General features: G+C 37.1%; 1 protein-coding gene across 3 annotated transcripts in view; it reads right to left on the bottom strand.

The window, feature by feature from the left end:
* Positions 1-15,097, bottom strand: part of DIAPH2 (diaphanous related formin 2) — an 832,169-nt gene that overhangs the window by 386,790 nt on the left and 430,282 nt on the right. For all 3 annotated transcript variants that reach the window (XM_019756670.3, XM_019756672.3, XM_019756671.3), the window contains one exon: positions 95-224. In XM_019756670.3, coding sequence (XP_019612229.2) covers positions 95-224 — 130 coding nt within the window. The remainder of the gene's footprint in view (positions 1-94; positions 225-15,097) is intronic.

Raw genomic sequence — 15,097 nt, 5'->3', positions numbered from 1 at the left:
CGATCAATGTTTATAGATTATAGCTCCCACCATTTAAAACATAATATTAATACTTTGGCAAGGAATAGTCTCAATGCAGTTACAAATCAATTACCTTTGCTTGCACTTTCTACATGTTCCAGTTCTTCAGGAAATTTCAGGATATCCCGGTATTTCTCCTCACAAATTTCAGCAATAAAATGCAAGAGGGTTGTTTTCTGATCTGATGATTTAGTATCTCTGATCTGCAATGAAATGACAAAACTTTCAGTATTTTCAGTAATGCAAAAAGACTTTTTTTAAAAACAAGTGGAATGAATGAATGAACTCAATTCATTATAACTAGTTTAAAAAAAAGATTGAGTTAGGTTCCTAATGGGGTCTAGTAACAATGCTCTGCATTTTAAAATGAACTCCACATTTTAAAAGCGAAAATGATGATCCAAAAAAGTGAAAAATTCAACTTGAGTCTATATTATTTGAAATACCGAAATTATTATGGCAAAATGAATGCTTTGCGTGAGAAAAGAGCGTTCATTTAAGTATTGATAACAAGAGTCCAAATTAATGTGTGCTTGTTTTATCAGCATTCTGTTCTTTGCTTTATCACAGAAATATGTCCTTGAAAACTGATTTGTTTGTGAAGTTATATTTATTTCTAGCCATCAATGATGCAAATGAATGTTAAACAGTAAGCACACTTTACCCTCCTTTACTTGCATGGACCATCAACAAAGAAAAACTGACAATTTCATATGTGGATTTATAAAGAGAATTTGACCACACAATTGTGATCATGTGACAAAGTTTATTTCTCTGCTTATATATTGTATTTCCTTTTCAAAGACACTGAAAAAGAGATGCTACAGTTAGAATGATAAAAATCTTTTAAAGTACAGGGCAAAAAAAAAAAAACTATGATGAGAATCTAAGTGCTTTCTTTAATATAACTCTCACACTAGACTAAGCTGCAAACGAAATCAAGGATTTACTGAAAAACAAAGGATAAATATGGCATAAAGTATCAAGTTTTCTCATTCTACTGGATGTTTTAATTCTATAATCCGTAGATGATGGGTTTGTCTACTGATGTTCATATTGATTCAGGGGTTTTCAGCTTTAAGGATTACTCTATTTAGAATAAATGAATATTCTTCGCAAACAGGTTTATGAAAAGGCTATGGAGGATACTTAGGTAATTACAGAGTAATTTAATCCTTATTGTTTTAGTGACTAAGAACAACAAAAAAGTTTTCATTTAATTAATCAGGCCCATACTGAATCTGTTTTGCACTACAACTTTTAAACAACTGTTTATGGCCAAATGATACGAACAACTTAAAAGAAATATCAATGTCAAGACTCAAGAGAAAACAGCCACAGGAAGCATGATGCTGACAGTTCAAGTGGTCACAATGATTCCTTTTAGAATTTCTAGGATTACTTCATCTCACATAGGTAAAGTATTTAAGACTTGGCATTATCATGCTGATCCACCAAACACTTGTAAGTATGACAAGGTTGAAATGACACAATTCAAGGACACGCTATTAAGAACAAAAAGCAACAAAACCCTCAAGGACAATTTGTCTTAAGTAAGGTTTGCAGCTGTAGAGAAATCAATGGGAGGCTCACTTTCCTAAATAGAGCTCTTTACCTGGGATTATGGTGTTATATGTTCACAAAGTATGTAGTTTTCAGAGTACTCTGTATATTCCAAATCATAAGGAAATTAATATCTTCTTTTTTTCTTACAAATTACCTGAATTCCTAAATCTTAAAATCCTAAAACCATGAGGCGCTTAGGGAAAATTCAAAGATCTTCCAAAGGGAAAGGAAATTGATCTATATTTTATGAAATCTGTGATGACAAATACACACACACACACCACCATCAACAACAACAACAACAACAGCCCACCTACTTTTTCAGGACACCGAATTGTACAAGCCTATTATATTTTTTTTTAATGCACATGGCCAACACTAGAAAGGAAAACACAAAAATAGAAAAGTATTGTGCTCATATGTCAATTCTATGGGTGATTTAAAACTTCGCCTTTGCCATGCATACTTACAAGCACTTATTTTTCAGAAACCATTTTTAATTGATAAATATTTACACAGTATCAGGACCATTAATTTAATTTCTGTCAAGAAATATAGTAGAATCAATGGCTACATTTAAAAAAGATAAAGTATAACATTTCAGTTAAATAAATATCTTGGTATCTTTGTTCAAATCAGAAAGAGTGGCAGACAGAGCACACCTGTACTTTTTTAGAATTGTAATATTCCCTTCAAAGCATGGGTTAACATGGCCATGCGACTGTCCTATCAAGCTGAGAAATATCTCGGTATGGGAGACAAAGTGTTAAACCTGTGTTGCAAGATTTAGTTTTTAAACAACCACACACAGAGAGTCCATTTTTAGGTTTTGAAACAGGGCCCAGTTGGGACCCCCAGGAAAGAGGCCTTGCAATGTCCCCGGCCTCCTCTCTTCCTGCCCTAGAGCTTAATGATTGAAAAACCCCCTCCTTCCAGTTTGAGCTTGATATGTCCCCTGTCCAGTTCCTTGCTTTAGATAATTACCCCGAAACCTGTGCTTGCTGCTGATCACAATCTCTATGGCCTAGCATTCTTTCCAGGTTACTGTCATCACTGCTCTGGGTTGATGGCCATGTTGGAGAGCCACATCGCCAGAGGGAGGAACCATTATGTGGCCTCTGGAGGAATGCCCAGATTTTCCTTTAAATACCCCCAGCTGGTCTGAGAATGTGTAGGCAGTTTTTGGAGGTGTTCACCCACTGCCTTCTCAGACCACCGATGCTCTGATAATGAAGGCTCATTCTATGACCCAACTCCTGTGTCGGTCTATTGGCTGAGCGGGGCAGGCAGCACGAACCCCGGACTCGTTCGGCCTCCAGTTTCAGTTTCAAACTGGCAGGGAACAATCATGACAAATATGTGGTCCTTTTTTTTTTTACTCTATGTGTATGACCCTTAAGCCAATCATTGAAAAATAAACATATAATATTACAAACAAGGGAAAAGAACTTTTACTTATTATAGTATATTTACTTTGTATTATCATGTCTTTGGTCTCTCTTACCACCTTTACACCATTCCCACATTAGCCGCTGTCTCTCTCTCTCAGGACCTATGGTGTTGTTCAATGTCAGTCAGCACAGAAAGTAACTGAGAACATTCACCTTCATCAATTCTAATGGCTAATGGCATGCATCCAATAATTTGCTCATCCAAGTATACAGGTAGGATATACACATCTCTCGGGGTAGTATAATAGTCATCTAATCTGAGGTTGTACAAAATACATCCAAAGTACTTGGGTTAGCTTATTAATAAATCTGACTTCCATTTGATATCTGGTGAACTAGAAGTTGTGTGAATTTTACATTAACATCAAATATTCCAATAACAGTTGTCCAGATTGCCTAAATTGCAGTGGTGACTGCCCTGTAAGCATTTCAAGGTTTGCCCCAACCAGGAGTCAATAGCCTTTTGGCATCCCTGCTTTCCCAGTCTCCCTCTCACCAGCCAGTTAGGCAGGGGTGTGACGCACATAGGACTTTTCTTTAAAAGATGCAAAAGGATGGAAAAAAAAAATTTTACCCTATAATCCTCTGTCTTGCAAATAGTTTCAAACAATGAAAATACATACAGCAGTTCCAGAAATTGGAAATCTTCAAAAATTTCAAAACGTTTTATATTTTAACAAGCTGAGTGATCGAGGAATGGTAACAATAAAAGTGAGATAGAATAATTCACTATATTCACTGATAAAGTGCCATCAGTTAATAAACCATGCAGCAATTTTATTGTAATCATCTGACCAATAAATGTTACACTTAAAGATTAATAATTGAATTTGTACTGACTGTATCTCCCTAATCTTTAATAACTTCCTGAAATGGTACATGAATACAAAAATACCTTGAAGAGAATACCTATTCCTAGAGCAAATTCTGATCATTTCTCTTTTTTCTAATAAATATGAGTGCTATTATGAAAGATAATATTTTTATTTGACATGTTCAAATACATTTCTAAAACTTAAGATAGGCAGAAAGCAAAATATCTGAACAACGAATTTGGCACGCAAGAGATGTTTTTTATTTCATACACTCTCCTTCCAGCCTGAGACTTTGTGCTTGGACCTCACTTTGAAATCAGGCGCTGTGAGAACACAGAAGCCAGCACACAGCCAGAGGGTCTGAGATGACGATATTTTAATCATCTACGTCAGTCACATTCAATCTTTCTGCGAAGGACCCCTTCTGTAGGTAATTTTCCCCTCTGCTGAGATTTAATCCTATTTCTTCTTGCTCTGTCCTCAGTGGGAACTGAAAGTAACAGGGCACCATCCATGGTATAACCACCTCTCACAGAGCGAAGGTGCCCTTCTCATGTGTCCTGTTCTCTAAATCAAACAAGTTCAGTTAATTTAACCTCACCACACAGATGTTAGTTTTCAAATGTTGAATTTTGTCATGGTAAATTAAACATTTTCTTTTAATGTTATCATTAAAGTTAATGAATTTTAATTAAAATTAATGATTTTTAATCAATATATTTTACCACTACAAATTGATTATAATTTATATATGTGTGTGTGTGTGTGTGTGTGTGTGTGTGTGTGTGTATATATATATATATATATATAAATAAATAAATAAAATGGACTATAGGACTATATAGGAATGGACTATTTTATATTACGTATATCCATATATCTAGGAATGGAATCTATTATAGAATATACACGTGAATAGAATAGTTAGAATCCATTCCAAGTTTCCATTGTGAAAGCGCCTGCCATGTACTAGGACGTACAAACTTCGTTTTGCACCTAAGGCCATTCGTAAGCTGGCCCTTGCCTATCTTTCTAACCTGTCCCCTGCCGCACACCCTTCTCTTCAGTCTGGTTACAACTCCTTGAACATACCGCACAGTGTCATAACCACTGTGCTTTTGCAAGTCCTGTTCTCTCTCTAGAATCCTCTTACTTCTCCCTCCTTTTTTTTTTTTCCTGTCATATGTCAAGACAGTCCTCAACCAGCACCTCCTTTCTAAAGACTTCTCCGACTCAGGATTAATTAACACCTGCTTTTGCTATGTTCCTTCACTATAAATATTTCAACAGTCGATTCTTCCAGTTAACGTAAGCTCTTTTAAGGATAGAGACTCTGTTTTCTTAATTTTTTTTTTCTCCCCAGAGTACGTAGGAGAATGCTAGAACATACTAGGTAGACAATAAATGTTTCTCAATGAAGATTTTTCTCCACATAAGCACCACTTGCATATGCTATACATCAATACTTCTAAATTAACTGTGTGTGTGTATGTGTGTGTGTGTGTGTGTGTGTGTGTGTACATACCCATATACTCAAACAGGATGACTACAAAGCTAGACTTTGCCAGTACAACATATTTGACGAGAGGTGGGAGTGGATGCCAGAATGCAGTTAGAATGTGGCTTTCAGGAAGTGGAGCATCATACACTTGGGGGTGGGAGGAGGGCAGGATAGGAAGAAAGCAAACATGAATGCAGAAGTACATTCGATGATGTGCTGTGGGCCAGGGACTTTGCCGGAAACTTGGGATCAGAGACAAATACCCCACAGTACCTTCAAAGTTTCAGGGAGCTCAGAATTTACGAAAAAACATAAAGTTATGCAGAAAAGACACAACGTAGGAGAGTAACTTGGTGGCAACTGGCAAGGATTGATAATTGAAATGATAACTAGGGTATATGTAGAAAAAGGCAAAGAAAGGAAAAATTCTAGACACAATGTAAAGACAAATAGGATTAAGTCATTAAAAAGAAATAGTTGGGATGAGGAAAAAGGAAAAATCAAGACTCCAAAAGTTTTAAGTTCTGGTGATTGAAAGAATGGTTGGAGCGTGTTGAAAACAAGGAAAAGCGATGACTCTGGAGTGAGACGACCTTAGGAAAAAGGGGACAGCTCATTTTCTAAACACCTGGAGATAATCTATGAGAAGGTGATCATGGCCATTCCATTCTTTCTACTTCCTTTTATCCCATAAGATTTCACCTAATTATGCTTTTTAAACATCCACATGACCATGTCACTCTCTTCTTTCAAAAAATTCAATGGTTCTCTACAACTCATATAACAAAGTTCAACTTTCTAATAAGAATAGTTATTGAGCACAGATTTTGGATTCAGACAGAACTGGGTTTGAACTTTGACTCTATCATTCACTAGTGGTTGTGTGAATTACTAGTGAATTACTTAAACACTCTATGTCTCAGCTTTCCCATCCATAAACTGGGCATTAGATAAGTATTTATGCTCACAAGTTATAGAATTGAATAATGTAATATGACCACATCATCATCCAGATTACAAGTGATGAGAGCCTACGTTAGTTTCCCATCTTCACACCCAGTCATTGCTATAGCCCAAAAGTCCCTCTGTGCTCTGGTCCCCAGTTAACACCTCGATCCTATCTCTAGCTCTGGCTATTATCCCTCACCACCCCCTTCAGCCATGCTGGCCTCCTCACTGCTGCTCCTTAAATTCACCAGGCATGCCCCTCACTCAGAGCATTTATGAGTGTTTTTTTCTCTGCCGAGAGAGTTTCCCTCTTACTAACCTGCATGGCTAGTTCCTCCCCTTTGGTCAAGAGCTATACTTACAAGTCACTTTCTCATCATGGTCTTTCTTAGCCACTCTGTCTAAAATTGTAATGTACTCTCCCAACACCTCTAACCTCCTCCTTCTTTTAGTTTTCTCCACAGCGATTATCTCAAATATACTATGTAATCGATTTTCTTAATTACTGTACTTCTCTCTCCACTAGAAAAGTCGCCTACACAAGTACAGTGATATTTTCTGTCTGCTTTGCTCACTTTTATATTCCCAGCATCCATTATGGCTGGCACATAATCAGTATTTAATATACGAGGTCGGACAATTAAGTTCGTGAACTTGTTACAACGATGTTGCTAACCTTTTTTTGATATCAGAGGGATTATTCACTATGAATTTGTACCAACTGGACAAACAATTAACCAAGTGTACTATTTGGAAGTGCTGAAAAGGCTGCATGGAAAAGTTAGACGACCTGAACTTTTCACCAAAAATTCACGGCTCTTGCATCATGACAATGCACCAGCTCACGGCACTGTCTGTGAGGGCGTTTTTAGCCAATAAACAAATAACTGTTGGAACACCTTCCCTACTCACCTGATCTGGTCCCCAATGACTTCTTTCTTTACCCCCAAGAAAAGGAAGTATGGAAATGAAGACATTTTGATGACATTCAGGACATCAAGGGTAATATGACGACAGCTCTGATGGCCATTCCAGAAAAAGAGTTCCAAAATTGCTTTGAAGGGTGGACTAGGTGCTGGTGTCGGTGCATAGCTTCCCAAGGGGAGTACTTCGAAGGTGACCATAGTGATATTCATCAGTGAGGTATGTAGCACTTTTTCTAGGATGAGTTCACGGACTTAATTGTCAGCCCTCATCTATTTCTTGAATGCACAAATGAGTGAAAGTTTTGCCCCATTTGCTATGTTCTTCCTGAACCTAGATGCTCTTTGTCCTTCATCACTTGGTAGTATCTCACTCCTCTTTTAAGGAGGAGGGGAACCAACATTTGTTACCCATCGATCATGTGCATATGAGTCAGGTACTTCGATAATGCTTTATATGCACCACTTTTTCAAAAGAGTTCTCCACACAATTCAGTGAGTTAGTTATCAATATGTCCATTTTATAGATAAGGGACTAGGTTTAGAGCACTTACGTAACCTGATCTAGGTCACACAGCTAATCAGAGTTGGTGCCAGAATACAGCCAGGTGACTTAAGTATACTGGTGTTTAATACATACCAGAGTGAATTAAGTGTCATGGTTGATGAAGAAGGTGTGTGGGGAGGGGCAGAAGTAGGGGAGGAGTCATTTGGGGAGACTGGTGCTAATGAATCTTTTTTAACTGCCCTGAACAGAATTAATAGATTGTTTTTGTTTACCCACAGTGATTTATATATACTCCAGTCACAGCATTTGTTCCACAATATATAATTGTGTTTACACAGTCAGTCTCACCTACCAGATTGTAAACTCGTTAACAATGAGGGCTTTATCAATTTTGTTTCATAAATGTTTATTGAATGAATAAATGCTAGAGAGAGGCCGAAGATAATTAGAACCGATTTGATGATTACAGAAATCTACGGTGACCTTCGAGCACAGTTTCAATACAGGGGTGAAAAATTAAAAGAATGAATAGCCAGAAGGAGGAGGTACCATGTAAGTTAATTTATTCAAAATACTGACTGTGCATGATAACTAGATAATAGTTGGGGGGGAGGGCGGCAGAGCGGGCAGCTGGAAAATGGTGAGGCTAGTGACAAAGTTATTGTAATTATTTGTCCCAAATCAGTTCAGTATAATTAGGCCTGAGGGGATGAAGCAATGGAAGAGTTAAGGACTATAAATCATGAGAAAGAAAAATGGATGTGCACTGACTACTTCACGGCTTTTCAAACCATGGTCCCTGAATGAGCAGTTTCAGCATCACTTGGGAACTGGGTAGAAAAGCAAATTTCGGGGCTGCACGTCAAATCCACTGAATCAGAAACTCTCAGGGTGGGGTCCATCAATCTGCGCTTTAATATACTAGGAAGAAATTCTGATGTCGCCTCCAGGTGATTCTGATGCATGCTGAATTTTGAGAACCATTAGATTTTGAAGGAAATTTCCAGGCAGTGAGATGCTTGACAATTGTCCACAGTTGCCTAGACCCTCTCATAATTACTTTTACATGTAACAAGTTGAAGTGTCAACATAATTTGAAAACTTAGTGTCAATTTAAAACCAGAGAGGCCTTGCCTAGCAATTTATGACATATGAAGGACAGAGTCACTATGAATGTTCTTCATTAATTTACATAAATGAGACTGATTTGCATCGTAATTTACCATCTAGTCATCCGAGATTAGATGACCCAAACAATATGCTCTTTGCTGTGAAGATTCAAGAGTCTCCTAAACTGTCCCTCATCCTTCACCTAAAACTATATTGAAAATACACTTACATCACGCTGTAGGGTGTCTTGTCTACTGTGTATTACCAGAGTGATGGACCAGATAACACGGCAGATCATTCATCTTCCAACTTTAACTCAAGCTGAAGACTCACTTCTTACTGGCCAATGTGCATTGTTTCTTAAATACATACTCAAGAATTTTGAATGATAGTATCATATTTTAATGGCAGACACCAGGTTTCAATGCTTTCCATAAAAGTCATGTACTGTAAATGTATTTCAACGCTCCTCCTAATTTCTGGGCTAACGTGCATACTGGTTTTAAGCAGAAAAACATGTCGACCCATATGCCAAACAGAGTTTCTTCACGTGAATCTGCAGAGATCAGAACCCGGTGGGTGAATTTAAAGAAAAAGAAGGCAAAAGGAGGAGGCATCACCCTTACTCATGATACAGGCACACTGTATCTGATACTGCGTTTCCTGTGTTGGCAACCCCACTGGGGGCTGCAGGCCAAAAGTACGAGAACGTGTTCACATATTACCGACCGGCACATAGGAGCACAACTGTGGACCTTATGCCCTGACTTAAAGAAATCGTATACCCAGCTTGCAGAGCGGCACAGAGAATTATTAGGCTGAGTAAAGGAGTAAATATCCAGTCAGCTACAGGAAAATGTTCTCTTCCAGAAAGAAGCAATAATGTGCAGGAGGAACACCAGGTTTTCTTACACGAATGACTATAGAATGAATATTTATCAGAGATGAAACTGATTTTCATAGAAAAGAATGAAAGAAATGAAGTAGTAAAACAGTGTGGATATTACTAAAGGAAAAGTGTCGGGAAACATTTAAGCAGGTCTCGCTTTGAAGTGAATGCAAATGTGAATGTGAGATAAATGTCTATGCCTATAGATCACATCTGCAGGAAGGCCTCTCAGACCCCCGCAGTTTCCGCCCTTAGTGTTTACACAAATGGTCCTATGAAACTCAGCAAATTTATCAACAGATCCTACTCTCAGGAAAAGCCTGCATTGCCTAATCCCTCTGTGTCAAGGAAAGAGTTCTGACAGATAGCAACACGACACAGTATACATTTATATCGGATTGTCCTTGGAAAGAGGAGAGAGTGGGATGCAGTGGAGAAATCTGGCTGAGTCATTGGAATAAACCCATCGAAACTACCAGTATGATCAGATCATTCAACTTCATTTCTTTTAGCAGAATTTTCCCCTAATCATGGCTTCTCTTTCCCTATTATATTTGTATATTCATGGGACAGTTAATATCTAAGCAATCATGAATGCTCCAGTGCTGCTTGCCAGTCTCGATACAGCACATGAATTCTAATGTTGATCTCCTTTATTTAAACAAATTAAGTCCTGTGCTCTCTGCAAAAGACAAATTTGTTTGCAAATTACTGCTTTCTTCAACACCACCATACACCGCAATAACACTGAAAAAGATAATGCATTTTTAAGGATTACAATTACCATAAAGACATGAGCTCTGTAGCTCCGACCAGCCAGGTTTAATACATGCTTTCCTGGTTTTATTTCTAAATCTGTCACCAAAAATGCTTTTCTGGGTGCTGTATGACCAGGGCTGACACTAATTCAGCCAAATGTAACTTGTAGTGGATAGATGTCTTAATTCTTTATGTAGGCTCGATCGTTCCTGTTTTACACTCTCGATGTTGGTATTATAATGGTATTTCCAACAAAGGGGGAACAGATGATACCAACTGTGTAAAAGTAAAGCAATTTAAGAGTTTTATATTTGTTAGCTTAATTTATGGCAGCAATCTGTGAAAGGAGAACTTAAACTTGAAACCATGACAACATTAAATGGCATAAGGATTCCTATCAACTGTCACCTTCAGGCCCAGCAGGGCATCTGTGACATTAGTTTCCCAGAAAAGACAAATTTTGCTTTTCTGCTCTTCCTGCCCCGCCTCTCAGCATTCTCCCTCCTAGCTCCACTTACTCCAGCAGAATGCCGTATATATAAGCATTAGCCTGAAATAGCCAGGACCAGTGGCAAATCAACAACCATTTATACTTATTTTTAGGGAAGGCCAGAAAGAATTAATGAATTACGCCTATACTTCTTAAGAGAAAAGCAACTCTGTACTTTCAAGTGCTCTTAGGTAATCAACCTGTCTGTAGTAGGCTTACCAAATAGAAATTCCTCTGAGAATAGTTTTAACAAAAATCAAATTATTTTAAATTGGTATAGAAATAGTTTGCAAGCATGAATATCTCTAAGGTGTTAAGTAGTTTCTTCTCAGAAATGGTTTAAGCATTTAACTAAACCTTTTTTTATTGTCATGAGCATTTTACTTAACAAAACTGTTTTATATGTGTGAGATTTGAGAGTGGGTGGAATACTTTCTAAGGTGTTTTTTTTTTTTTTCTGTATATAGCTTTAAAGACTATCACCACTACCCAAAGAGTGTATTGAACTGACCTTGCTATGTATATACACTGTAAATAAATGGCACTCAGTGGTTCAACATTAGTGGTTTTACCTATTTAAGAACAACTCTGAAGGGTCCAAGACATGCAAAGTTGCTAAAGTATAATCAGAATTTAGCACTGAGGAGCAGCTATTTAGGGGTGAGTTATTTAACTACTATGCTGATGTCTGTAGCTATATCCATCCATTCATTTGTACTATTGTATAATATCCTATCATATGAATATAAATGAATAATTTTAGGTATAATCTCCTATTGAACATTTCCGTGATCTGGTTTCACTTTTTTTTTTTTTTGGGGGGGGGGGCGGGGGGTTCATGATATACATAATGCTACTGTGAACATTCTTTTACTACAGTAAAACATACCTCAAATAAACTTTATGGTTTTAACCACTTTTAAGTGTACAGTTGAGGGACATTAAGTACATCCACTTTGTTGTGCCATCATCACCACTGTCCATCTACAGAACTTTCCCATCATCCCGTACTGAAATTCTACCCACTAAACAATAACTCCCATTCCCCCACTCCCCACCAGCCCCTGGCAACCACTATTCTACTTTCTTTCTCTTTGAATTTCCCTATTCTAGGTAACTCATAAAACTGGGATCATACAATATTTGTCCATCTGTGACTGGCTTATTTCCCTTAGCATAATGTCTTCAAAATTCATATATGTTGTAGGCATACAAGAATGTCCTTCTGTTTAAAGGCTGAAAAGTATTCCATTGTATGTACACAGCACATTTTGTTTATCCATCCATCTGCTGATGGACACTTGGGTTGCTCCCACCTTTGGCTATTGTAAACAATGCTGCTGTGAATATTGGTGTACAAATATCTACTGAAATCCCTGCTTGCATTTCTTTTATGTGTACACCCAGAAGTGGAATCCTGCATCATTCGGTAATGCTATGTTGTTTCTGAGTAACCACCATACTGTTTTCTAAAATGGCCGCACCATTCTACATTCTCACCAGCAATGCACACAGATTCCAATTGCTTCATACCTTCACTAACACTTCTGTTTTCTGTTTTTTAGACAGTAGCCATCGTAATGAAGTGGCATCTCACTGTGGTTCTGATTTGCATTTCCCTAATGATTAATAATGCTAAGCATATTTTCATGTACTTATTGGTCATCTTCTTCAGAGAAATGTCCATTAAAGTCCTGTTCCCATTTTTGAACTAGGTTGTTTTTGTTGTGGTGGTTGAGTTGTAGTTCTTTACATAATATGGATATTAATTCCTTATCTGATATGTGATTTACAAATGTTTTTACCCATTTTGTGGGTTACCTTTTTGGTATGTTGTTAATATCCTTTTGTGCTGTGATCATTTTTATATACATCTCCAAAATCCTTATGTAAGAATCTAGCTAAATATATGAGGAGTGCCATTTTTGGGTATAGTATCTTTAACATTTCTAGATAGTATCAAATTATTTTCCAAAACAGAGGTACCAAGTTACATTCTCACCAGCAGTTCCCTTTGACTTGTGTTCTTACTCATACCAGATACTATCAGAACTTTAAATTTTTGCCATTCTCATGGGTATGAAATGGTATCTCATTGTAGTTTAATTTAATTGTAGATGTGAATGTAAAATGTTACAAACACTTTGGAAAACAGTATCTTTTAAAATTAAGCCTATACTTTCCATATCACCCAATAGTCCCACTCCTAGGTATTTACCCAAGATAAATGAAATTTACATCTTGTACATGAATATTAATAGAATTATTTGAACGACCAAAAAGTAGAAACAACCCAAATGTCCATCAACTGATGAATGGAAACAAATGTGACATATCCATACAATGGAATATTATTCAGCAATAAAAATGAACTACTGATACATGCCACACATTGTGCTCAATGAAAGTCACACCAAACACAGAGTAACACAAAAGACTACATTGCTGGATGTTTCCATTCACATGAAATTCTAGATAAAAGGCAAAACTATAGTGATAGAAAAGCAAATAAGGAGATGCCTAGAGCTGGAAGTGGGGACTGATTGCAAAGCATCACGAGGAAACTATACAGGTTAGTAGAACTATCCCATCTCATGACTGCGGTGGAGGCTACACAATTGTATGCAAATAATGAAATTCATCAAACTGTATACCTATAAATGAGTAAATGGGAGTACGTCAGTTATACTTTGGTAAAGTTACCTCTAAAAATTACAGGTTAATTTCAAATGTCCCTTGGTCGTGAATTTGTTTTACGTCTGAAATAATTACAACACAACAAAATCCTAAGGAGATGCTTTCAGAAGTTGAGTGTGTACCCTGGCCTTTCTCATATTCTTCATGGAGGCTAAATTTAGAAACACAAAGGGGTTTGAATGGACCAGGGTGATAAAAATTCCTTGGCATCATGCATCCACATCTCTCCCCAAATGCTTTCCCACTTCCCTCAGCACAAGTTTCCAAGCAAAATATTCTGTCTTAACATAAGAATCAAGCTATTTGCTTGAATTTTAAGGTTGAGTTCCTTTCTCTAAACAGTCATCCTTTGAATAGCTTATATTTCCTCACAGTAAGTTGCTTAGATATTAGAGTGATCTTTCATACACAGCATTAAATAGTGACTTCTTTCATTCTTATTTATTTGAAAAATTTCATGACATCCTCTTACTAAAAGAAATATTATTTGCTTTTTTGCCCAATCAGTGGATCAGGAAGGGTACAAACATGTAACAGTCACATACCGATTTTCTCCGAAAATAAGACCTAGCCGGACAATCAGCTCTAAGGTGTCTTTTGGAGCAAAAATTAATATAAGACCCAGTCTTATATTACAGTAAAATAAGATGGGGTCTCATATTAATTTTTGCTCCAAAAGACGCATTGGAGCTGATTGTTTGGCTAGGCTTCTTTTTCGGGGAAACACAGTAGTAGTACCATTACTGTTTTGAGTAGGTACTGATTAATTTTGCCCAACATTCGTTAAAAAATAGTAACATTTAATTATAGTAGAAAGTAGGTAGCAACTTATGAGAAGCAGTATTAAAGATACCCTTATTATAACATGAAAAGTAAATAAAGAATTCTGAGAATGCAGATATGAAAAAATAAATTTTTTTAAATGGAAAGATTTTGTGTTTGTCCCCATGACAGAAGTCCAAACACCCAGAATCTAAGCAATTGTTGCTAAAGTATAATGGGGCTGGTACTTTGTAAAGAAGTGGGACAGCTTTACAGTATGGGCTATCTTCGAATAGCACGTTACTCTCTTATAGTTAGTTAAGCAGTACTTATAGCAACATAGATTTTTTTTTTTTGTATGTATGCCATTATACGAAAGCCATCTTCCCCCAATCTCCCACCCCTACCTCCCTTCCCCTATTTCCCTACCTGTCTCTTCTTTTTGAATTACAATATTCTGTATTGGGCAACTAGCTCCAAAGGCCCTAAAGGACGGAGATGTACGTTTTATTTCTCTTTCTCCTTGTAAAGCATCTAGCACAGGGTTCGACAGAAAGTCAGCGCTCAATAAATGTAGCCAACTTGCTGGCCCCTTACTAGCTAAAAAGTACTTATGTGTACCGCTGACCCTTGTACAAAATGGGTTTGAACTGGGTG

Source organism: Rhinolophus sinicus, chromosome 18 (genome assembly GCF_057876585.1).
Source record: "Rhinolophus sinicus isolate RSI-liver-muscle chromosome 18, RSI-T2T, whole genome shotgun sequence".
In the NCBI taxonomy this organism is placed as follows: domain Eukaryota; kingdom Metazoa; phylum Chordata; class Mammalia; order Chiroptera; family Rhinolophidae; genus Rhinolophus; species Rhinolophus sinicus.
The sequence above is the reverse complement of the archived record's forward strand: the minus strand, read 5'-3'. Positions and strand labels throughout refer to the sequence as shown.